General features: G+C 33.8%; 1 protein-coding gene across 5 annotated transcripts in view; it reads left to right on the top strand.

The window, feature by feature from the left end:
* LOC148952504 (phosphatidylinositol 3,4,5-trisphosphate 3-phosphatase and dual-specificity protein phosphatase PTEN-like) overlaps positions 1 to 26,822 on the top strand; it is a 78,561-nt gene that overhangs the window by 15,522 nt on the left and 36,217 nt on the right. For all 5 annotated transcript variants that reach the window (XM_089088995.1, XM_089088993.1, XM_089088991.1 and 2 more), the window contains 7 exons: positions 2,459 to 2,559; positions 8,101 to 8,230; positions 10,962 to 11,136; positions 13,709 to 13,816; positions 16,662 to 16,806; positions 20,239 to 20,396; positions 23,182 to 23,399. In XM_089088995.1, the coding sequence (XP_088945121.1) occupies positions 2,481 to 2,559; positions 8,101 to 8,230; positions 10,962 to 11,136; positions 13,709 to 13,816; positions 16,662 to 16,806; positions 20,239 to 20,396; positions 23,182 to 23,399 (1,013 nt within the window). In that variant the 5' untranslated portion in view covers positions 2,459 to 2,480. The remainder of the gene's footprint in view (positions 1 to 2,458; positions 2,560 to 8,100; positions 8,231 to 10,961; positions 11,137 to 13,708; positions 13,817 to 16,661; positions 16,807 to 20,238; positions 20,397 to 23,181; positions 23,400 to 26,822) is intronic.

Genomic DNA, 26,822 nt, shown 5'->3' with positions numbered 1-26,822 from the left:
GAATGCAAAGTATATTCAAGGATTATTTCAGGAATAACTAAAGTAGTGGCTTCACTTTTGAGAAAACCAAAATATGATTCACTTGTTCTTAAGTCACTGGGATCTCTGTTCAGAGCTAAACCTAAATTTTGGTATTTAAAAATCTTGAGAGCCTCTCTATAGTGCCAGACAAGGTAAAGGCCATATCCTGAAAGGGGAAAACTCTGGTGTTTACAGAATTCTGTGCTCTTGCGGTCTTTGGTACATTGGAAGGGCCAATCAACAGCTTATGGATAGAACAGCTCAGCACTCCACTTCAATTGATAACATCCTTAAAAAGCAGATAAAATTGAAAATTTTGACTCAGTGCTTGTAGACACATTTATGACTACCCAGACCAGTGGCGGCTCGAGGGGGGCGAGGGGGTGCGCCCCTCCCCCTAACGTAGTCTAAAGTAGTGTAATTTACTTAATTAATGCAAGATTGCGTTAATTAAACTTGCTCCTAATGCAATTTTATTGGATCAGCCTATCTTGTGCCCCCCTAAAAAAAATCCTGGATATGCCCCTGACCCAGACCATCACTACAGAGAGGCTTTTGACATTTATAGATACCAAAATTTAGGTCTAGATCTGAACAGAGAAACTGGTGACTTAAGAATAAGTGGCTCATATTTTCAGTTTTCTCTAAAGAAAAGCCAATACTTTAGTCATTGCTGAATCAGCTTTTCATTCACAAAGTGAATTGCATCATCAACCCCTCAAATCTCATGACTTTTGCATGGGATGTAATTATTAAAATCAGAAATCAAATAACAAGTTCTCCAAGTATTTAATTGCTGGTCATTGGCTTGGGTGAATGAAATTTTTTCACTAACTGATCATTTACTAGTATCCTTAGAGACTGGTTCAAAAGTTTTTGAATTTTTGTTAACTGTGGGTATTGGTGAGTGACTCACCTTTGGTTTTAATTATTTTAATTTTGGCTTTTATTGAATTTTATTCTTCTTTTGATTTTGTTTTTATTGGTTTTTATTGGTTTGTTTTTTATGTTGACTCTCCGTGTTGTTTTGGTTTTCTTTGTCTTTTCAAATTTTTTGGGTATTTTCCTTGAATTTTTTTGGTTCATACTGAAGAAGAGAGGCAGTTGTCCTCCCAAAATATTTGCTTTGTTTTTCAATATTTTAGTTTGGCCTTAAAAAAAACATTTTTAATGGTTTTTCTTTGTATTCAAGTTTTAAAGAGAGGGTCTGAACCCACTTCCCTAAAGAATAAGATGTTTTCCCTTATCCAATAAAAATGAGGAATTGGCAGCTCAAAAACACACTTCTTGTATTGTTAACCTCTTCCCCAAGAAAGATTGTGTGATGCAACCAGGGATTGCACCTTTGACCACACATTGATTTCTTCTCTTTCTGACTTTGTTGGGGACGGGGGGGGGGAATTTGCTTGGGAAAATTTTACCTTTTAGTAATGATTACCACCTCCACTAACAACACAAAGCTGTCTAAGGCAAACATAACAGTATATAAATCCTTACAGGGAAAAGTCCTTGCAACAAGAAGGAATACTCTAAGCAAACAATGGATAAAAACAATAACATAACACAGGATAGTAGATAATAAAAAAACAAAGATAATAAAGAGAACTAATAAAAACAAAGGATAGTAGGATTACGTTTCTATTTAGAAGTGGTATTTGTTTTTACATAGTTTTTTTTTTTCACAGAAGTTTTGGAAAGCAAATTGTACTAGAATATAAGTCTTCACCAGCTGTGTGCATTTTTGAAGGGTCAGTAATGGCATTAGGCATCAAAGTGACATTATTTTGCTCACAGTTTTCAAAATAAAAATCATCACAATCATTGGTGTATCCAGGTCCAACTGTTTGGTGGAGGTGGAGAAAGGGAATTTTCAGAAGCCTTCTTTTTTTCTAGAGGAGATGGATGATATAAGATGGTGCATCTTTAGGGCTCTATTTTTCAATTTTGCTGCAGGAGTTATTTAGACCAAATTTGGAGGAAGAGAGAATTCCTTGTCTCCTTTCAAAATGTGATCATATCTGTACACAGTCCTGGGGAAGAGGAGATTCAAAACACAAAAGATTCATTTTAGGCAATAATTATGTAATTTGTCTCATAGATTAGGGTTGGAGTGTGTTGTGAAATTGCAAAATGATGTTTAAATTTACTTCTTTCAATTATCTAAAATGTATTGTTGCCTTACTGCAGAAGTAAGTTCCTTGCTTGTATTAAATACCAATCCCCCCCCCCCCCCCAATCTTTTGCTGAATTTGGCAGAATATGCAAAACTAATTTAGTATTATATATTTATCTTGTACATAAATGCTTGAACATACAAGGGTGGGGGGCCTCCAAATGGGTCCAAAAGAGCCTCTTCCCCAAGGATTGAGTTATCTTTCTATGTGTAACTGGTATATTGTATTTGAACTTAAGTAAAAAAAAAATAATTCTCTTTCAGGAAATCACTGGGAATACTCCAAATGGCAAACCCAATAAGGGCAATTGTGTCCCGTAAAAAAATACGATATAAACAGGATGGTTTTGACTTAGATTTAACTTGTAAGTTTTTTTAAGTCTATAATTGCATTAACAATCTATAATTGTCTCACGTTTACCTTCGTTGAACATTCTTACATATTTTATTGATTTATTCTATATTAATTACTTTTTTATGTGTTATTCTTACTGTTTTATTGTCTTACAGTTTCTCTTTTTATTGATCCTAGTTTCAAACGAAAAACTACCCAATTACCCATTTTTAAAGAGAAGGTCAGGTTGAAATGCTTTAGACAACTGTCAACATACTTCTATGAATGAAGTGCAAACTTTGAATCAATTAAAAGCAATGCTTCCTCTGTTAAAAGAATATTATTTCTGTTTTTCTTTCTTTTTATATTTCTCAGTCTCTCTTCCTCTTCCTCCCTCTCTTTCTCACACATACACACACACGATTTTAAGCTGAACTGGCAATGATTGAAACAATTGCATCTTTGATGTAAAGTTTGTGCTACCACCCTCCTTTTAAGAATGTAGGCTATTAGCTTTCATTAACTTTTGATATTTCCATACTCCATAAAATTAATTGAAGCCTTAAAGTAAGAAGATATGGCATAATCATTTGTAACAATGTTGTGGATTACTTTTTCTTGTTGCTAGCTGAAAGATGTGAATATCAAGTTTATTTTAACCACCCCAAAAGCTCTACTATGAAGTTCTACTATATTTTTAATCATCCTTAAAATTTTCTAAAAATGAGGGCTAAAAACAAAAAAACGAGACAAATCACTCAAATTAACACTAGAAGCAAGACCAAAACACTTTTTTGCCACCAAATAGTTTTTTAAAAGGGAGTTTGGTAAAGCGAGTTTGGGCCATCAGTAAGTTTTTCTAAAGGGAGTTTTGGGAGTTTTGGCCATCAATTAGTTTTTTAAAAGGATTTCGCAAAGGGAGTTTTGGCCATCAATTAGTTTTTTAAAGGGAGTTTTGTAAAGGGAGTTTTGGCCATCAATTAGTTTTTTAAAAGGGAGTTTGGTAATGTTATATACTAAATTGGACTTCAGCATCTTTTATTCTGCTCAAGTACATAGGTATAGCTAGGGATTTTTCCAGGAAGGGGGGGGGGGTTGCCATCTTATACAAAAATTTGTTCTCTGCTTGCTTCTGAGGGTTTTTATAGGACCACCTGCAGAATCTCAAACACACATTAACACCCAAAAATCCTAGCCATTTTTCTCATTAGATGACTGGTGAATTGAAATGGAACCTTATTTTATATCTTTTTTTTTCAATTGTTCAATGTTTTTTTTTTTGTTTTTTTTTGTATGGACTAGATTAATTTGACTTCCGATTTGCTTATGTAAGTTAATCATAGCCAAGAAATATCCTTAACATGGTAATATTTACCTGAAATGAGGAATGACACTTGACAGTATTTACACTCTAGAATAATTGTAATAGAATTTTATTTCAAAATAAATCACTAGTCATTATTGAAAATAGTACAAGACATAAAATATTAGATACAAGTTGACAAAAACGCAGTGTGACCTTTGATATAGATAACCTGAAAAAGTTTCCTGAGACCTGTGGTTGAACAAAGATTTCAATCCCTATAAAAATTTGGATGCAATTTGAAAATGAAGTTTCTTATGCCTCTCTATTCCCCCTCCCTCCATTTTGAATTTCCAACCCATTGGATGTTAGGGCTCAACTTAGGAAATAGCCTTTATATTATTTATTCATAAATCACTTACAAGGTGACAGTAAAGTAAAATAAACAGTCAAATCACGTTTTATTTCTACTGTTTATGAAACGTTTTGAAACAATTCCTTTTGAAGTTCAGGTGGAGAGGTATTTTGAATTTTTGGTAGTAGGCTAAAACTCTTTAACTCAGAATTGCAGGTGGGCAAATAGCCTAATTCCCCTTTTATTGTAGCAAGATCTGGAATTTTGCATTGTTTGTAATACTTAATTCTTCAAATTGGTATTTATCATTGCCCTCTCGACACCCTAAATATTACGGTTATCTGGGTCTCTTGCTACCAAAAACCTGAAATTCAACAAGGGCATACTCAGATCAGTATTGTTAGCTATTCCATGGTACTCCAACTACCTGTTTGCTTGTACAAGATTCAAAAAATATTTCCACTTTCTTCTCGTGTGGGAAGGAGTAGCCAAGTTTCACTCTGTCATTACTCTGCGCGACAGAGGTTTACTTTGCACATGTACTGATTGTAGTTATGGATCACCTTTGAGCAGGGGCGAATCTCTAGCATTTTTATAAGGGGGGGGGGGCGCAAGAGGGGTTCATATCTGGATAGTTAAAGGGTTTGGGATGTATAATAATATTTTCTTCACATTATTGGGGGGGGGGGGACTGCCACCCCAAACGACGCCCCTGCCTTTGAGCATTATACATGTATATGCTCTTGATTGTTTCCTTTCCCAAATCTTGACAAAAGTCTCAGCTATATTATCAGTACATTTGGGAGCCATTAACGCTGACTCATTATTTTACCACTGTGCCCTAGCTGCAGCAAGATCACTTTTACGTCAGTGGTTCACCTGTACCTTTGCTTATCAATGATTTCTCACCTTCCAGAAGAACGTTGGCAAATCGATTTTTTACCTCTGTTGCATTGATTTCTCAAGCTTAGATCTCTTCAAGGAGGGGAAATGTAGGGAAATACCAATCAAAGAGTAAATTGAAATGCTTAGTTGAGTCTGAGCTAAGAAAAGGACTGAGCTCCTACCAATCCCTTTTTAACGGGTGCTCGAGGAAAGATGGAAAAAAAGGAACCTGGAGGAAAGATCTTGTTTTTCGGGTAAATTCCGAAATCTAGCACTAGTCCATTTGGTGGAACCATTTTTCTAAGCCCAAAGGATGTGACTTATTCAGTACATATTCCTTTACTATGATTTGCCCATGAGATGGCACCATTTGTTCATCAATGAAGCACTGAAGAGTTCTTAGAACCATGACAGATTGAACTTACTATACAGATACTTTTCAAAGCTTGTCATTTGACTTTTGCTCATCAGATGTTCCATCATACATGTCAAAAGTGAGCAGCGCTACTAAAATGAATAGGTGTTTTCTGATATTGTGTTCACTTCTCCAAGGCTGTAGGCTTTGGCAAGACGGTTCAAATGACAATCACAATACCCATAATTTTTTTAGCTTATACAAATTGATGCTAGCTGCAGCTCTCATTTCTTTTATGTTGTGGTGGTTCATAGCTAAGGTAGTCTCTTCGAAGAATATGTCACCAAACTGCTAATTAAAACAAATCCAGTCTGATGATTTCTGCTGGGGTTCATAAATAGACCCTTCATAATTTGTTGGTAGCAAGCAATAAGAACCTGTTCTTTTCCATAATGGCCTCCTATTTTCTTGGTTTTGGCCTTATCTTTTGTGGCACTTGTTACATTGAAAGTTTCTTGTCAGGTAAAAAAAAAAACTAACATTACCAGGAAGTATGTTTCTGAAACGGGGGTGTCTCGGAAGACGGACTAGGATTTCTTAGACATTTTTCAGAGGAATTGTCTGTGGATTGTTTATCTTTGGAAGTTAGCTAATGAAAGAGCTTCTGGTATTTTCTTCAGTTTGGTAACATTTCTTACAAAGAGAGGAATGATAGAAACCATGTGTAAGAAGAAAACTATTTCGAAATAATTGCTGTTTATAGACTGTAACACAATATTTAACCTTTTCTTTGGACGAAATGAGCTGTCATTATTAATTGTCTAGTTTTTTCACCGACAGATTTGGCAACAAGCTAGAAAGTTTGATCTCAGCAATACCGTTTGCTGACACTCAAGGCTCGAATGCCTTAATAGTTTTTAGCCATGGTTTCTTTTTTTTATCCTATCCCTTGTTCTGATTTCGATTATATCTACGTGTATCATTGGCTAAGGTACGTAACTCTTAGCTTTGAAAGCAATCGGGTAACGTTATATAAAGTGCACCATAAACCCTCATACAAAGCGAGGAATTTCCATTATGCAATCAGCGTCTGAACTTCCATTGGTGATAACCATCGCCGTTATCATTGAAGCTAGTTCTTCTTCCCCGTACTCGATATGCACATCATGGCTTCCAAATAGAATAAAAAAGATTGTCATAATCGGAACATAAAACAAGGTCGTTTTCAGCTTTTTGAAGAATTTGAAGTACTTCCTCATCTGTAAACCCTAAAAAGGGTACTAATTAAAGTCGAGAAATAGTCGGAATAAGTAGGAATGGTAATCCTACTAACAAAGCTTCTGAGCAACTTGATTCTACTGTTGGCGAACATTTATTTGATCTTCTGCCTCATAACAGAGACAAGCCTATGGCTTACTTTTTTTTCTTAATAATGAACAGTTTTAAAAAACTAAAATAGTTCATAAATATCCTAGAAATTAAAATATATTAGCCTATACAGGTATTAGCATCAACAATGATGTCCAAGATTGCATATTTCTAAATCTTCATTTCTTCTTCTTTATTGAGTTTTCATCTTTTTATGTTGGTTCCCTGTTTGATTTAGCTATTTAGTCTAATTTTCTTTTGTAATTTTTTCCCGTTTATAAAGGTGTTTAGAGGTATAGTTGAAATATTCGAGCTATTTTTGTTAGTATACTCACTGTCTTGGTTGAAATTTTTATGCGTTACTTGCATATCCGTGTATTTTCATCTTATTTACAAAGCTTAAAAAACTGAGAAGTATCAGCGCAAATAGTGTTCTGGTCTTTGGAAGGCATAGGTGGGGGGGGGGGGCTTACACCTGTTTATGGTATTTTCTGTTCGTTAGGGATTTTTCATATTATTAATGATATTAATTATGTTAGTTTTACTCTTGAATTACTATTTGACCTTGTGTCTGCTTGTCTTAGGTTTAATGTAGCCCTCTACTTTTCTAATAGGAAAAGTAGAAAAAATTCCACCTGATAGCCATCAGAGCCAGTTACCCAAAAGGTGTATTACCATACCCATGAACAACCTTTTGTGCAGAAAAATGAAGCTGAGCATTTGGAGTTTTAAAAATTCACGCTTTTACATAAACAGTATTGCTTGTAGTTTTTGATTATCTCAAAATAGAGGTCATTAATATTCCAAACAATGGCCAAAAAAGCAGCAGAAGCAACGGACTGCATCTAAACCATTCTTCCATAATTTTCAAAATTAATCTAAACATCGCCATCTAGTAATTTGTAATTTTTCTATAAGTAGATGCCGCTTGGGAATGCCAGTCATCCTTTTTGAGAGGAAAGCTGTTACATGGTGGAACTAAACACAACTTTTAATAAGAAAAAAGGCCACAGCCGTTAAGAATAATTTATATCACTTCGATACCCCCACCCCCTTCCTCCATTCAACAACAACAAAACTTTTGCAAGTTTCGGAACACGAAGTAGGTAGGTATAACTTCCAAAAAAGTAGAGACTGGTGAAAGGAGAGCCCTGCTTGTAAAGGGTCTCTTACCCAACTTCATGTCTATTTTACTACGTACCAAAACTTAAATCTGAGTGCGAGTGTTCAGTGATTTTTAATTTTTGTATTTGTCCAATTATTTTTAGGTTTTATGTACTGATTTATTTGTTGTTGTTTTTTATAGATATTTTACCTAATTTGATTGCTATGGGCTACCCTGCTGCTAAGTTAGAGTCCATCTATCGGAATAACATTGATGAAGTTATTAGATTTTTAGAAGAAAAGCATAAAAACCACTATCGTATTTATAACTTGTAAGTATTGACACGTATTTTTTTGCATTGGCTTATCTGTAGCTTAATGATGAAAGGCATCCAACACTTGATTTTGAGTTGTATCTAGGATATATCTGCTGTTATAAAACACACCTATGAATGACTGCACCCAGGAGGGTTGGGGCAGTGTCGTTACTAGCCAAACTGTTTGGGGGGGGGGGACAAGAGATTTTACTGACTGGCTGGTCATTTTTACCGACTTTTTTTTGTCAATAATAAGCATAATGTCCGTTTCGGATACAATACGTAAAATCACTGCACGAGTCGGTAAAACCGCTGCACTTACCAATCGAGATTTAGATTTCGGTACATATCATGTCACTATTTTAATGCTGATTATTCAATCAAATGGAAAGTTGTGGCACCATCTATAAAAACAAGGCAGGAGTAGGTAAAATTACTGCATTTACCGACCAAGTTCGAAGTTTCTGTAGATGACATGTCAGTGTTTTTGTGGTCTTTATTGAACCAAACAAATAATTTTAACGGTGTCGGAAAAATCGTGGCGCAAAGTGCCCCGATTTTACCGAATTATTTTTTTACCGAGTAACCAAAAGCATTGGGGGGCGTCCCCCCCCCCCCCTATGGTCAGACGATTATCACTGCTCATGTCCCTCGGCAAGTCACTGCTATCTTCGCCCCATCACAGACTGATCCTCCCACCAGATGCTCCTGTTAACCAAAGAACCAGATCCCAGTCGAAGCTACAACCCCCTGTCTGCAGGACCAACCGCTACAAAAACACGTTTGTCCCCTCTTTCGTAGAAGCATACAACAAGACTTAGTGTTATTTGAATTCACGTGTTAGTGTTTTTATAGTGTTATTTGTATTTTTTTTTTTTTTCATATTGTTGTAAAGACGACATAAATTAGCCATGGCTACGCTGTTCGATCTTAATAAACCTATGTCTATGTCTATGTCTATGGGACGGCCCTGGGTTGGGGACCCAACGTTTTGTTCATTATAGATTGTCATGAGGTCCATTTTTTCATGTTACCGTTTCATCTTCTCTTATTGCTTATGTTCAACTAATTATTTAATTTTTTTAACGCTTAATTTTTAATGTTGTCTTGTATTAGCCTATCTCTTGCTTTAATATTTTGATGAAAATTGATGAAATTTGACTGTTGATGAAAATATTTTGATTGGAAGATTAGTTGTTAATCACTTAAGATATCCAAAACTTCAATTTGGGTTGTATTTAAAATGTAACTGGTTAAGGAATACACCTTTGCATGCATAAACCCAGGAGGGTAAGGGTAGTGTTTTGTTTATAATAGGTTCTCATGATGTCCATCAATTTTTTTTTGGGAAAAAAAAAGTTGATGTTTTAGAAAGATTTTTTAAATTTAATTCATTATAGTTTTTTCCAGGTCCATTATATTTTATGCTGATTTATCATATTTCAGTTTATGTTCAGGGTAGAACCTTTTTTGTTTTTCACAGAAAATGTTGCGATTAGAAGAGCTTTTACAACACTGAAAGACGATCGTGACTGCAGCTTAACTCTAACTGTGGGTAACATTATATTGAGAACCTTGAAGCATTTATATGTGGCCGTGGGGAGAATGTGTAAGAGGGTCGATATGGGTATTCTGTCACCAATAGACTAAACGTCTTAGTTGTTGTTGTGGTTGGTTGGGTTTTTTTTTTTTTTTTTTTTTTTTTTTTTTTTTGTAAATGTTATTGCGAAATAAAATGAAAGGTTTTTCAGAACACTTTTTTTTAGAAAGATTTTTTTTTTATTTTAAGTGTGATCAATTGTAGTTTTTTACAGATTCGTTATATTTTATGCTGATTTATTATGTTTCGGTTTATGTTTAGGACAGAACACTTTTTGTTTTCCACTGGGAATTTGGCTAATAGAAAAGCTTTCACAACACCGAAAGAATATTTGACTCCAGCTAGCCTTTTAGTACTAGACACCAACTGTGGGTAATTATATTTAGAACGCTAAAATTATTTATGTTTTCCATGGGTATAATGTGCAAGAATGCTCTGACACACTAGTAATGTGGAAAAAACTGATCAGTATAATTTTGAAAGGCAATTGGTAAATAAAACACTTGCCATCATCAATTGGCTATATTTTTTGCAGTTTAAAAATACTTTTCCTTATGCACCTTTTGAACTTTTGCGTAGTGAGTGGGGTCTGCGGGAGGGGGGGGTGGAAACCTCATCATATACGTTATCATTTCTATTAGTCCTGATGTCGTTCTTTTCTTTCATTTGGAAAATTTTTGTTACTACTTTTTTCAACTTTAACTATAAATAATAAAATGGCCGGCTACTGCAAACGACTTCTAGTGCAAGTTAGAAGCAGAATTGGATGAGCTCTGGAGATTTCTTCTAACCTTTGGTTCCATTGGGAACCGTTGGTTCCTAATGCTTGTCCAATCAAAATTTTCAACATAGTGCTATAAAAAAAAATCTTTGTTTTTCAACTTTAATTCAGTAGATGTTTTTTTTTAAGATCTTAAGAACGAAAATGTGAATTTTCAGAAGTTTCGTGACCGGGTTGCGACATACCCTTTGACAACTATAACCCACTCACTTTAGAATTCAGGTTATCTTTCTGTTGGGATGTAGATAAAGAGAGCTTCAGCCCTCGTCACACACAGAGTAATTACTGTTCCAGCTTTGATTTTGCTTTTTACTTTCATTTAAAATAAGGTGTTTGTTTAAATTGAGTTTTTTTTTTTTTTTAAGATGTTCAGAACGAAAATATGACGTTAAAAAGTTTCAAGATCGAGTAGCAACATACCCGTTTGAAGACCATAACCCACCCAAGTTAGAACTGATGCTACCATTCTGTAGGGATGTGGATGAATGGCTTCGATCAAACCCGGAAAATGTTGCTGCTGTTCATTGTAAAGCAGGAAAGGTTAGCCGTAACTAGATTCTTGTCTCTTTTGGTTGTTTATAGTGGACCTAATTAATTGTCTAGGGAGCAAATTGCTTCCTTATCGTTCGTCATAACTTCGAATTATATACTTTTCAAGAATTTAAGTTTATATATACGAATGGTCAATAAAGTGCTAAAATAGAATTTTGATATTTTTGAGGGGTGTAGGGATTTATGTTTAGGGACAGCATTCTGTTTCGTACTCTCTGAGAAAGTATCTCCTGTTTTTTTTTTTTTTTTTTTTTTTTTTTTTTTTTTTTTTTTTTTTGCAAAAGACGAATTCGTAAACTTTGTCCGTGAACAAAATAAAATCTACAAAATTAGCCATAGCTGTATGATCACAAATCACACTACTCACAAGTTTTTTTTTTCAATTTAAAAACAAACAAAAAACATTTTAACGTCGTTTTTTATTTTCATTTCAAAAAGGCATATTTTCATATTTAAGTGGAAGATGTCTTGCGATAGAAAACCGTCATTAGGTCTGCTTGTAAAGATTGCAAGTCACAACAATCTTAATCACACTGTAGGCTTACACATATTGTAGGCTTAGTCGAAAAATAATCATCAGAAAATAGGAAGGCTAAGGGTTAAAATTTTCTCCGGCTCCTTCCATATTTATCTGGATAACCTCTCACAGAAAGTTTTTGAAACGACTCAAATAACTCAAATAGTTAAATTATTTGTTTGGTCTGACAATCACAAGTTATGTGCAAGCTCCTTATTGTTACGGAATATAATAATATTATTTTTGACATACGGTTCCTGGCAGGGAGACTGTCACGAATTACATACTTTGACAGGCCATAGCATCAAATTCAAACTCAAGTCCAAGGTTTTTTTTTTTGGTTTTTTTTTACCTACTGAGAACGCTTGACAGGCTACACCATTGGGCCAGACAGGCCGTATCATGCTCTGACAGGCCGTTCTGCTCTTGCAGTTGGTGAAACATGAATGCCACTTTGCATTTTAAAAAGAAGAAAGAAGAACCCGATAAGATTAGCCAACCTTTATTATTTTTTTTTTTTTTTTTTTTTTTTTGAACTGAGAATAATTTGACTGGCTAAGCTAAGCCATAGGGCCTTGTAATTTGCGAATACTAATCGGAATAAATTAAATTTGTATTTGTATAATTAGCCAAGTATATTGGCAATGCAGTTCCAAAAGGCCGCCTCATGCACTGACAGGAGATAAAACTGTTACTGTTCGTGGGGAACAGAAACAAAAGAAGTTTTGGATATGAAAAATAGAAAGTCGGTTTCTTTTTGTAAAACACACGCAGGGTTAGTCAAACAGTAGCTTAGTTGAGGCAACAAGATATTACTTTTTTTTTTTTTTTTTTTTTTTTTTTTTTTTTTTTTGTGATAAAAAGAAAAACATCTGAGTCAAGGTGAAACAAGGCTCTATTCAGCTGAGTTTCAAATGTTTTATACGGCTAAAAAAGATAACTATCAAGGCAATCAGAATATTTTCGTTATTGTTATTGTTGCTGTTTTATACGGCTAATCAAATGTTTTATACGGCTAAAAAAGATAACTGTCAAGACAATCAGAATATTCTCGTTATTGTTATTGTTGCTGTTTTATACGGCTAAAAAAGATAACTGTCAAGACAATCAGAATATTCTCGTTATTGTTGCTGTTTTATACGGCTAATCAAATGTTCTTTTACGGCTAAAAAAGATAACTGTCAAGACAATCAGAATATTCTCGTTATTGTTATTGTTGCTGTTTTATACGGCTAATCAAATGTTTTACACGGCTAAAAAAGATAACTGTCAAGACAATTAGAATATTCTCTTTATTGTTATTGTTGCTGTTTTATACGGCTAATCAAATGTTTTATACGGCTAAAAAAGATAACTGTCAAGACAATCAGAATATTCTTCTTATTGTTATTGTTGCTGTTGCAAATGTCAAAAATTTTAATGTACTTTTAGAAAAACCACCAAGTTTGAGTTATTAACTCATCAACAAGACGGAAGATTTTGAAAATAATATTGACTCGCAGCTCTTATCTGCTTGATCGTGGCATCGAGAGCATGGTAGCTATGCTCCTCTAGACGAACGAGTCTGCTACTGAATGGGGGGAGGGGATTTACTCCGTAACAATATCAGCCATGTCCAAAAGCTTCTTGAGGCTGTCCTTCCCCCTAATGCGTGATGTACCCCTTGAGTAACACGAACTGTTTGCTTCAGGACTGAATTCACAGCCTACTTGAACTGGGGTGATTTATGCTATTTGGGGAAGGTGTCCAAACCGTCTTGGGATTCTTTGTGCAATTCGAATGGAGGAACGGCGCTCGGGATGCATTTTGGTATTTGTAAAATCATATTAACAAGCCCGTGAAAATATTCTGTCTGAAATTGAAACCAGAATTGGCTTTACTACGACATATATGGAGGATATACAAAGGCTATTGAGCCTTCCAGCGATGAAGCTTTGGTATAATAAAACATTTTATCAAATTTCTATCCTTGCTTTTGTAATTAGTCCTATTAAATAAATTTATTGTACTTAATTTGTCTTTAATAATCATGCCTTTTTTTAGGGTCGCACGGGTTTGATGATCAGTTGTTACCTTCTTTTTAGTGGAATATGTAAAACTGCAGAAGATGCAATGGAATTTTATGGTAAAGCTAGGACTTCTGATAGAAAGGTATTAATTCGTTAGGATGCGCTTATTTGCTTTTTTTGTTGCTTTCTATTAAATTAGGCATGTCGTTGCTTTTGCTTTTCATCGTTGCTTTCCGTTAGGAGAGGCATTCTGTTGTTTTTTATCATCTTCATTGCTTTCTATTAGGGGAGGCATATTGTGTTTTTTAATTTTGGTGCGCCTTCTGTTAGGGAGCAATGCTTTTTCATTTTATGAGACCTTAAAAATAATTTCATTTTTATAAAACTAGATTTTGCACAAGTTATACAAACTGCCTTCTCTTTAGTTTCTGCTTTTCATTTGTAAGGTTAACGTCAAATTTTTCAAAATTTACGGATGATTTCTTATCGTTTTCCCAGCTGCTGTTTTCTAAAGCTCATTATCAAAATCTAGACCTTATTTGGTGCTCTTTCGGTATGTTTAGTGTATTTTTTGTGTCGTTCTTATCGGTCATTATCCTTTCTCCCTCTTTTGCTGGAACAATTTAAATAAAAGAATACTAAACATACGTACAGAAAGACACAAAAAATATACTAAACATACTAAAAATATACCAAAAATACAAAAAACACTAAACATACAGAAAGAACACCAAACAAGGTCTAGATTTTAATAATGAACTTCAGAAAACAGCAGTTATGTACCTCTCCGTGGTATGTTCTTAAAGATATTATAGTGGTAAACTTCTGTCCAATATGATTTGGAGAAGAGAAAGGTGGTTAGGGTAGTTGCCTGATGTTCTTCGTTTTCAGTGCTAATAGCCATTACTAAATTCAGTCCGTGGTAATACTTGAGAGTTAGGGATCTTTTGAAGGAAACATGTTAATAAAATAAAAATAGTACCAACATATTCCTTATTTCATACCGTTTTTTCATATAATGGTCATTAAACTACCCTGATAATGTGCCCTACTCCCCCATGGTTCCAGATACCCTAGGACAGTGGTTCTCAAACTGTGGTACGGGTACCCCTTGGGGGTACACTCAAATTTTTAGGGGGAACGTGGCCAGCCAAAAAAAAACAAAAACAACCGTTTAACTCTAGGACTGGCAATTTTATTTACATTTTAGCTATAGTTTATTAGTACTGGTAACTCAGAAGGGGTAACTAAAATGTTTTGTGGTTAAAAACAAAAACAAACCCTAGGATATACAAAAAACGGAAAGTAAACGCTAAAAAATGAAACTCTTACTTTATAATGTGCAGTATTATTGATTATATTATCACGTTTCTTTCGATTGCTATCCATATTTTAAATAATATTTTTATTTAACAATTCTATTGCAACAATTATGTAGAGTCTTTTGGCTTAAAAATAAACCCATTTTATCATTGTATTTAAAAATAAACCCAAAAGCAAACCCATTTTAACAAAGATGACATGAAACATGATAAGATGATAAATAGTGAAGAAATACTTTATTTAGGACTAGGAATACCTTAGTAAAACTGAGTCTTTTGTGGGTTTTTTAATTGTACTTTTCCTAAGAAGTGTTGATTTGTAGTTTTAATTTTTTTAGTTTGTTTCCTATACTCATCTGTATACATTTAAGTATTTATAGAGAGCATAAATGAATAATTACTATTTATCATTAAAGTAGGAAGAAAGAAAAGAAATAAATGAAAGAAAGAACGAAAACAAAAGAAAAGAAAGAAAGAAATTCAAGATGAGGGGCTTTTCCCTACCCTGGCAAGTAGTTGAGTTAGGTGAACAAAACTTTCAAGAATGTATCCAGAGCCTCAATGATGCCTCCACCCCTCCCCCTCCAAAGAGCACTGACCTTGGTAGCCTGACATCATGGATTAGCAGTTCTATAAAAGAAAATAAAATAAATGTAGTGCCATTAGATTTCTTATTTTACATTCTTTTCAAATATCATATTTGTAATTTTGACACCCTCCCTGGTGGTCCCAGGTATAGCTCCAGCATATACAAAAAAAAACTGAAATAAGACACTAAAAAATGAAATTCTTTCTTTATAATATGCAGCATTTTTCTACTAATTAGTTTTTCATGTTTCCTTTCATTGTTTTTCATTTTTTCATAATGAACCTGACAAAACATAGCAGTACATAGTGGTATATTCTTAAGTCCTTCTACCAACTTAAGTTGAGTAGCCATTGCAGCTTGATTAACGAAGATCCAACAATAAAGATACAAAAATAGGCAGCCTCTTGGAAAGAGGCTGCCTATAATAATAAAAATAATAATAAATAAAATAATAATAAACTATAATAATAATAAATAAATATAATAATAATATAATAATAATAATAAATATAATAATAAAAATAATAATAAAAAAAAACTCTGGTCTAGTTTTTTCTTCTTCTTTTTTAGAATTGTAGCTCTTTACCCAAAAATATAAAACATGAATACCTCCATCAGGGCCGTATCCAGGATTTTTGTTCAGGGGGGGTTTTACCAATTTTTGACTTTTTTGGGGAGGGTTTTACTAATTTTTGACTCAGTTTTCGACTAATTTTACTGATTTTTACCTAGGTTTTACTAATTTGCGACTTATTTTCGAGTCGGTCAAAAATTTCGGGGGGGGGGGGGGGTTCAAACCGGGTAACCCCCCCCCCCCCCCCCTGGATACGGCCTTGACCTCCATTCCGCTTAAAAACTATACTAATGAAAAACTTCGTAAAACAATAAAGGAGAATTGCAAAAATTTTAGAAATTTTGACTTGGCACTATGGTCCATTGACTTGGCCCTTGTCAGCTCTTATCCTAATTGTAAAAGTTGTTTCTCTCTATATATTTTTTTTTTATTATGTTGTATTTTTTGGTATTTTCGCATGTCCTACTCCTTTTATCAGATTGTTACTTACCTGTTATTTCAGGGAGTTACCATACCTTCACAGCGACGGTATGTGAAATACTTTGAGCAGCTAAAAGTGCAGCGGAATTGTTCCTATCAGCCTGTTGCTCTTGAACTACAAGAGATATTTCTGCCGTGTTTACCTGCTATTGTGACAGGAGTTTTTGGTAAATCCTCTTTAAGTTTAATTTGATTCCTTAATCTCATACTTTTCTAGTCTAAGGCTGGTCTAAAAATAATGGAATTTCTTGTTAAAGTTATTTTCTATAATTGTATAAAAGTTGTCTTGTCTAACCAACTTATATAGATGAGGGATCCGATGGTTTAGGAAAGGAGCGGGAAGGGGTTTAATACCCTCAGGGAAATAATTCGTATTAAAAAAATCGTATTATCTTACAGAGCGAGGGAGAACATTATTTTCGTTCATTTTCTCCGCTGATCTGTCTAGTAATAAATGTTGGTTTTATTCAGTATGTTTGTATTTTGTAGTGCTATTTTCCAAAATGTAAAATTTTATTTTGTATAATATATCTACACACAAGGAGGGGAGGGGGTGTCCTCTCCAGATTTCTTCGGTTATTAATTACTGATTGAACACTTGGTTCTTAGTTTTGAACTTAAAAATGATGTTTAAAATATTAAGGCATTTGATTGGTATCTGTTTTCACGGCCCCATTTGTCACCAACAATTTTTTGTAATTTTGGGGGAAAAGATTTGATGGCTAGCAAAAAAAAATTAATATCATTTGATGGAAACGAATTGATATAAACGGAAACCTTTATTTTGACGGGTCTTCTGTCGTTTAATCGTCAGACTTGTTTTGATTTAAATTCTCTGCCAAAACAGGAGCCAAGAAATGAAATCATTAAGCGTCCAGAAAAATAAACACCGGAAACGAAAAACAAGACTAAAGAAATGCAAAAAAAAAGCAGACTGAAAGAAGTTGGGTTATTGTTTCTGGAAGAACAGAATGAAATGTAGGTTTCTTTAATTTGTTCAGTGCAGGGTCTGAAATTTCATCTAGCCCTACTTATTTTCCGTTTTTATTAAATTTTTTTTTGGTATCGGATTTTGGATTTTCATTATTTCAATGGTCTCTCTGAACTGTTTCAAACCTATGCAGGGTATTCTACCCACAAAAAAAGGGCGCACTGGGGTCTTATTTGGCGTTTAAGCCTCTTGATTTGATTGGAATGGATCTTTCTTTGCTAGATAGATTGGAGTAGATTTGACCACCAAAAGGGGGTGCTATTGAAGTAGATGCTATTCCAGAGGTAGGGAAGAAAACCTACTATTTAACAAACCCGCTACTTGGTGAATTTAAAAACATAACGCAATATATTATAAACAATAAACGTACATTAAACAGTCATAAATATAAGTGCTAGTGCCTGGCTTTTGCTAAAATTATCAGCAATAAGCTGCTGCAGACTACTGTTGTATAGCGTAAACAAACTTTCGGGTGGGTGAAGGTAAATGCCGTATACACTCGGCTTTTTCAGCCAGATTCACAACTAATACTGCAATACATACCCTCCCTCCATTTTTACCAACCCCCACGCCCAGCACAGGATGCTCAATCTCATAACTGAACCAAGCTCTATTCAGCTAGATTACCGCTCTGTATACTGTAGATGCTATTTAGTATCTCTGCCAACTTGTAAAAGTGGATTTGTGAATTTTACTGATTATCATGGCTGAATGGCTAATTTTAAGTGTTAATTTTGTTAATTTAATTTGTTAATTTAAAAGTAAATTGTTAATTTTAGGTTTAGCTACTACCTTTTCTTTGATTTTTTTAAAATAATTGGTATGTTTGCAATATGTATGTTTGCTCTACAACAATGCTAAGATATTATGATTTTCTGATTTTATCAGATTTTACATAAAATATATACTATTTTTAAAATAGTTGGCTGTAAATGTTGCAATCCGACGAATTTATATGTAAAACCGGCACTGCATATTTGAACATTACATAAAATGATTTTACATAAAATATGTACTATTTATAAATAGTTGGTTGTAAATGTTGCAATCTGACCAAATTATATTTAAAACTGGTACTACATATTTGAAATTGATTTGGGTAAAATTGGGAATTCAGTATTTATTTATAAAACTCCATATACAGTCTTGTAGTTTTTGGTATTAGTGGGTCCCAAATTAATAAAAGAAGAAACGTGGATGAAAACCAGCAAAAAAAGCTAAAAACATATGCCACCAAACAGCTAAAGCAGGTGTAGATTTGCTTTGCAGATGTAGTTGTCGTCAAAGCAGATTGTTAATATTTGAATTTTTACGGACTAAACATTGTCAAGTTTAATCTGTTATTTTTCATTATTTATTCTCAAGGATCAATTTGGCAATACTGACGAAAATGTGATACTGCCCTAGAAACTTCATAATTTTTAAACAACCATTAGAAAAATCGTGGGAAATTGCAGTTTTAGGGTATGAATAGACCTGAGATAAGTCCAGGGGGCATAAATTGTTTTCGTTTTGATGTCATTGATACTTTAAAAGTAAGGTTGGATGTGGTATCAGCAAAAGCTAATGTCCCTTGAGATTTTTTCCTGAAGCTTTGGATTCCAGTCCTGAGCTTGGGATCTTGGGAAGAGTTTATATTTTAAATATTAAGCTCTGTTTGTTTATTAAGGATATATACTTTTTTTTTTAACTTTGGGATTTTTTGAAAGTGTATCTTGGGGAATGGCTACAATTTCTGACAACCGTGGTTTTAATGACTGCCTGGACGAGTTATATGGGATGCTTGAAATTTTTCCGTCTATCTAGCTCCTGCTCCATTTTCCCTCTATATTAGTCTTTAATAAGACTTGAAGCCGAATGGGGCTGCCCGTTTTACATTGGGACTCTATGAACTTTTAATAAGAGGATTCAGAAAAAAAATCAGTAGGGTAGACTGTAAGCCAAAAAATCTTAAAAACTTCAGTTTTTAACTAGCCCTGAAAAGTTTCGTTAATTTTAGTTAATTACAATAAAAATCTGTTTTAGTGAACATTTATTTTATGTTAATTTTTTTTTTCTTTTTATAGTGTTTTGTTATTCCGTTTCGTTATTTAATGCGGCAGATGACTAGAACTTTTTTTGCTTGACACCGATTGCCATTACTTCAATAAACTATACTTTTATTTCCCCCTCCCCTGGATTCGTTTTGGTTTGAAGAGGTATTCATTAGATGTATTTGAATATTAAGTAAGATACAGTAGAGTAATAGAAATAGTAAATTTATAATTCTAATTAAGTTTTTATTTAAATTTATGTTTTTCTAGATGTCTTAGCTTTAATAAAACTCGAAATGTTTTCGATAGGGCGTTTTTAAATTGTTATGTTCAGTTCTCAAATGACTCCATTATAAAGGAAATTTGTTGCCCCCCCCCCCCTGGATCTACCGTTTCATCAGAATTGTTTGAAACAAGTTGGAAACAGTAAATCTTTAGAGGTAGCAAGGAGGTAACCCTGAGTAATATTGTGTTTATAAATTAACTTTTTTATGTTTCTTGGTTTCATTAAATTTGTGAAATATATTTATAGGGCATTTGTAAGTCGTTTCATCATATTAATCTTTTCTCTTTAGCTCCTCAAGTGATTGTTTATGAGAATGAAAATCGGAGACATACAACCGTTCCCAGTGAAGTTAGGAAAGGAGCAACTGGTGTTAAGTTCATTTTCACTTGTCCTATTGTACTATCCGGGGATGTCAAAATTGTACTCAAGCACAAATCAATTGTCAAGGTAGGTAATTGTGTGCTAAATAATACTTATATCTTTTCCTGCCTTCTACTTCTTTTTTGAGACGCAAACTGTTGCAGAAATTTGATCCAATTGCCGCTTATTTTATAGAAACGATTTTCAGTTAAAGTTGTTTATTATTATTATAGAACTATTAATTATTATTCTAAAATTATAGTTAAATATGATAGATGCAATATAGTAACTGCAACATTAAGTATTTAATAAAAATAATAATGATAAACCAAAATTATTTAATCAGATAAATATTTAATGTATATAGTAATAATAAACATAATAAATATGTTGTTGTAATAAATGGCCTCTGAAGTCTAAAGAAATCTTTTTGGTCACCGGTGATCCAGAATTTCCAGAAAGAACAAAACGGTCCCAACTTTCTGGTTTATTTTTCTCTGTTTCTTCCAAACGATTTTGTTTTTTTTGTTAGAGTTCAAAATACATTGATTTATAGAGTCATATGTTGGACAAAAAAATAATAATAATAATAATAATCGCCATCATATTCCTCCTGTAAGATTCTTATGACCTGGAACCTCTAAAAGATCTGGGCAATTTTTTTTATATGCAGTTCGAACAACAATTTTAACCATTAAATCTAAACTCTTTATTTGAAAAAAAAAAACGCATAAAACTCGTAATACGCCAAAACATTTTTTTTTTGTTGCAATACTTTATGTACAAAAAAAGACAAGAAACCCATTCAGTCAATTCGGTATTAAATTCAAAACGATATGACATAATTACGCTCATATTTCGGAATTGAAATTTGTAGAAAAGCGGGAACGAAACTATTCACACCTCGCATGTTGTGTGACAATTGGCTGTACTTGGAAAGAACTTGCTACCGGCCCTTGCAAAGGAGTCTGAGTGTTAGAGAATAATGAAAGGGGAAAGTTATATCGATGAATAGGGTGGTTCGAAAAAATAATCCAAAGATTTAGCGAAGATTCTGACGGCGGTCGGATGTGATTTCAAGCTTAAGGTCCTTAAGCAACCCTAGATAAAGTCCAAGATAAGAAGTCCTTAAGCAACCTTAGATAAGGAACCTTAGGCTCCCTAGATGCTCTTCTTAAGGCTCTAGACTGAATCCTCTCTCACGAGTCAAACTCCTGGGGGCTATGGTTTTATTGCTTCCTTAGTTTTTAGCTTTTTTTCTTTTTTTTTGTTATGTCTAGTGATTTCTTTTTTTTCTGCTCGACGCCCTTTAGAGAAAATTTAAAATCGAAATTCCTAAAATTTCGAGTCCAAAAATGTGGAGATGTCTATTTATGTATTCAAGAGTCATTGTGATTAAGGAAACGTGATCTATCATAACCGTTAGATGTGAAAGTTTGAAAAACCATTTAATTAGAGAATTATTTATTTTACCGAAATTTGCTATTTCAAAGACTTGAATGAGCCGAAATAGAAATTCTAAGGGTTATCATTTTCATTTTTAGAAGAAACATCTTTTGATTCTTTCTATAAAAATTGTCCTATCCCTGCAGTGTCAAACTACGATTTCATCTTCTTCCTTTTAAGGTTTAGTCAATTTTGCTGCACGGAAGCATTTATTTATTTTACTTCTTCCACATTAAGTAAGTAAGTAAGTAAGTATGACGGCACTAGACCCTTAAGGTCCAAACCGGCGGTGCTGATCTCCGTTTCGTGGCCCTTCAGCCAGGAAGTGCAATGGGGGGTTGGGGGCCAGCCATCCTGTGCTTTCGCACACCCTTTCTGCTTACCTTCCCCAGATTTTTCCAGGTACCCATTTAGAGCTGGGTTGACTCTGGCTAAGCTTACAGGGTCAAACCACTGACCCGCGTCCCGAACCAAGAAACTGGCCATACCAGGGATCGAACCCGCGCCCCTTGGACAAAGAACTCAACCCAGCGCGCGTCCACTTAGCCAGGACAGCTAAAATTGGGAACTCCTACAGAGCTTCAAATGACGAAATTATTTATCTTTGCCCAGCGTAAATTTGTAATTTGACTCATTTTTAGTTTGATAAATTTGTAATATAACTCACTCCAATGACCACACCCTCCTAGCTTTATTGTCTGGTAAGTGCCTGTACGAGTAAATTAAGACAAACGCCAAAGCCGTGAACACATTACTATTCTCAAATTCTGCGTTTGAATTCTTTTCATCAACTACCTTGAAACTATTCTAGATCTTTCATTCGGAATATTCTGAGTACACCCTAATTCTGGTGCGTACTTAGGATTTTTCTGGGGGGGGGGGGGTAACAAGAAAATAATTAATTTTATTTAATAATTGGAATAAAACCTGCCCAGGAATTCAGGGAAAAATCAGATTTGGGTGAGGGCACGAAATGTATTGGCATTGTATGTGTCATATTATATTGTCATTGTTTTCGCTGTTATTTACTCTATGGGTATTTTATTATTCGTCTCTTTTCGGTGGCGTCAACTCACGAAAATGGGGGTGGGTCGGCAAAGTATATTTTTCATAGTCTAGGGTGGGGTGGGGGTTCTTTTTTTCGATGATAATACTAAAAAAGGTAGTTTTCAATGAAAATTCCCAAAAAAAGAATGTTTTTTTTAAATCTTTGGGAGGATAAAAATATCTGGAAGGGAATAATGTCTCCCTGTCCTATGCCTCCCAATTGGCGCCGCTGTATCCCTTCTAAGTTCTCTGCATAAGAGGAAAATTTACGGAGATTGCTTGAAATATCCTTATTTTGGGGTCTATTGTATTCTAAGATCTTTGCTTTCAGTGCACAGTGCAGTGTCGTCAATGAGTGAATTTTGTTCCTTATTTTAAGGAGACGTTATTTCATTTTTGGTTTAATACGGCATTTGTTGATACAGTTTTGGATGCTCCTTTACCTTCAGATTCCTCAATAGTTGTTATAGATGGAAGTGCTACTCGTGTACCTGCCGTTGGAACTGCCCACCCTGCAGACTCTCGTAGTAATAGGGGCTCAAGTCAGCAGCCAACTATGACCCCTACCATTCTTGGTAATAGATTCTTTTCCCAAAGGTTTGTTGTTTTTTTGTTTTGTTTTTCGTTTTTTTAATATAATTAAGTTGGTATATATACAGGGATTATTTTCATGTACATTCACTGTGAAGCTATTGATTATGCTTTTTAGCTCTGTGCAGGTTCAAATATTGTTTTGATGAATTAATATTCTAACAAAATAGTAGACGTTATTAATGTTCATAATATGTGAGCAATAATCGTATATATATATATATATATATATATATATGTGTGTGTGTGTATTTATTTGTTTTATCTCGAAAATAGCTCTATATATTTTCGGGAAAATTGGTATCCTGATATATTCTGGCCTAAAAAACGATCTAGATAGGTCATAAGTTTGAAAAAATTCGTTAAGAGCTTTAATTTTGGTTTTTGCAAATGACGTCATGTAGTAAAAATTACAATGACATCAAGGCACTTATCTCACTTATGTGGAAAAATCGGAGATTTTCGTATATGGAGAAATTTACATTAAAGTGCTTAAAGAGCAAAACTGGTAATTGCAAAAATATTTGCATATATTTTGACAAGGAATTACAACAATTCAAAACCTTAACAAAGAAAACAAAAGTTTTGAAGCTTATTAGAAATCGATGTTAGTGATTGGACTTGCGGTAATAATCAAATATCTTTGAATAGCCTCAGTATAAAAAGACATTAAATTGCGTAAAGAGCAAGAGAACTAGTAATTGCAAAAATATTTGAATATATTTTAACAATTGATTACAATTAAAAAACCTTAAAAAGAAAACTAAAAGTTTGAAGCTCACTAGAAATAGTTATTTTAAAAGCATCATTACCGAATTTCTTTTCTTATAAGTACAAGCAATGTCTTTTCAAGACACGAAAAATAGTTGAAAAGTTTTTTAAGTTCAGTCAAGAATCGCTAAAGTTACTATTTTAACTGCAAAATATTTACGGTGCCTGAGCAATAATTTTAATGTTTTAATTCAAGCTAGAAAAATGCCAGAAAATTTTAAAATTAGTTTGTTTTTTTTTGCTAGATAGAAACAACTTGCTACGTGATTAAGCTTACGGGTTTGAACGCAACCTTCATATTATGTTAGTAGGAAGGCCCAAAAAACGAAAACATGCAATTACAAATGAAGATTCTTTATTTGGACAAGAGATTACAATAATTAAAAACCTTAAAAAAGATAACCAAAAGTTTGAAGCTTAGTACATATCGCTGTTAGAAATTGGACTAGCTTCAATAATCAAATATTTTTGAACAAACACAGTATGAAAAGGCTTTACGCAATTTAATGTTCCTGGGGTGAATACAGCAAAAAACTGAAACAGCCATGTGGTTTGATTACCTCTGTCTTTGAAAAGACAGAGTATGAAAAGACATTAAATTGCGTAAAGAGCAAAAACTGTTGGTTGCAAAAATATTTGTATATGTTTTAACAAGGGAGTATAACAATTCAAAAACCTTAAAAAGAAAACAAAAGTTTTAAGCTTAGTAGAGCAGGTATCGTTATAAGAAATCGTACTTGCTTTAATAATCAAATATCTTTGAAAAGACCGCAATATGAAAAGACAGCAAATTATCTCAAATTGTCTGCGGTTAGAAGACGAGTGACGATGAGAATCCATATATAGAAGTTTGCCGAGTGTCGGGGTCTGACGGCGAAGCCGCCGGGCTCCCGGTACTATATATATATTGTGTTATGTAATAAACATAACACAAAATTAAAAATTAAATCATTTTTTTTTTTCGAAAACATTGACCTTCCTATGCAAGATGAAGAATGACACCATATTTATAGCTGGTATGACGTTAAGATATGGCTTAAAATTTGACATCATAGTCAAAACTATGGCGTCATTTCTCTTATAAAAGCAGACAGCTTAATAGGTTTGTTCCATTTATAAACTGTTTGAAAATGAATACGATGTTTAAAAAAGATCTTCAAATGGTCATTGACCATAAAAATACCTCTGTATTGAGAAAGATCGGAATAAAGAGTGCTGAGGTATACCGTTCTTTTCCTTGCGACATGTGGCATCGAACCGGTCAACCTTGAATTAGGGACACGGCGAAATCCACTATACTGTCACAAGGTATCTTAGTGGATGATTCTTCTTTAACATTCTTTACTGTAATGAATGTTCCTGTGTTTATGTAAATGTTCAGTTTCAAATGCAAATTCTATGTTCTTTCCTATAACATCCTTGACGATGACGAGAAACTTTTTTTTTCAAAAAATCAGAATTTATATTGGAATATGGCAAAATACAAAAAAGGGGATTCGGCCTTTGCTCGTTTCCAGGATTACCCACTATGGCCGGTTCGCGTAGTCAAAATGATTAACCCATCTGGAAAAACTTTTCGATACACTGATTTTTGCTATAGAATGTTGTCGAGACAACCCTGCAGGATTTTAAAGAAAATTATCCCGTTGCCTCTAAAAAAAAAGTGCAAAAGGAGTAAAGAATGCTTTCTGTGAATACGAAAATCATCCACATATTTACATTGAGATTATAAAAACGGGCAACGAGAAAAACGAAAATACAGAAGTAACTGCAGTTTCTGTAGGCTTAGACACTTCGATTATTCGTAATCAGCTTAACTCTACTCAAGCAGAAATAGAGGAAATTAAAGCAAATTTGATGCAGGACATTCTGAAAAAAGTAACGGAGAAAATTAGTCCACCAAATGATGGTGTGTCAACAATTACTCAGTCTAAGGATACTCAAAATATTTAGCTTTCAGAGATTTATGATTCGATCACACATACAGTGGTAAATTTAAGCAAATGAAAAAAATTCCTAGTAGGCCTTAAAGGTCAAATTGAATCTCTTGAATTTCGTGTTGAAAAACTTGAAGAAAGGCTGAACGATTTCGAGCAGGAGAAGCTGCAGAATTTGTTTTTGTTTTCTGGACTAAATTTAAGTAGATTTCTTTTTTGTTCAAATGGTGACTTAAATGGACTCTAAGTAAAACCTGCTTTTGTCAATATTTTAAGCCGTGAGACGTGCCTTGCACAAACTCGAAAAATCCTGTTGATGTAATTGGTATCGTAAATAATTCTGTGGGTCATGCTAATCAAAATCCGGTTAATATAAACCCTGTTTGTATATATATATATATATATATATATATATATATATATATATATATATATATATATATATATATATATATATATATATGAATACGATGGATTACTTTAATCTGTAAAAAAGAACCAGAAATTACAGATAAACCACAGTAGTAAACCTGCAAGGATCTTCATTATTTAGAATAAGTCATTAAAAAGCTAAAATTTGAAACCTGTCGAGGCATAATTCGGCGAGAATGTATAAAACAAATTTGTATATCGAGGACCGTACCCTGGGTCTTGTTGCGAGGGGGAGTGTGAAATTTACAAAAGACTTTATAGCCATTGAATAGCTAAAAAGTACGGTAGC

The sequence above is a fragment of the Artemia sp. Qi Xiang Cuo genome, chromosome 5 (assembly GCF_049724085.1).
Source record: "Artemia sp. Qi Xiang Cuo chromosome 5, ASM4972408v1, whole genome shotgun sequence".
Classification (NCBI taxonomy): Eukaryota; Metazoa; Arthropoda; class Branchiopoda; order Anostraca; family Artemiidae; genus Artemia; species Artemia sp. Qi Xiang Cuo.
The sequence above is the reverse complement of the archived record's forward strand: the minus strand, read 5'-3'. Positions and strand labels throughout refer to the sequence as shown.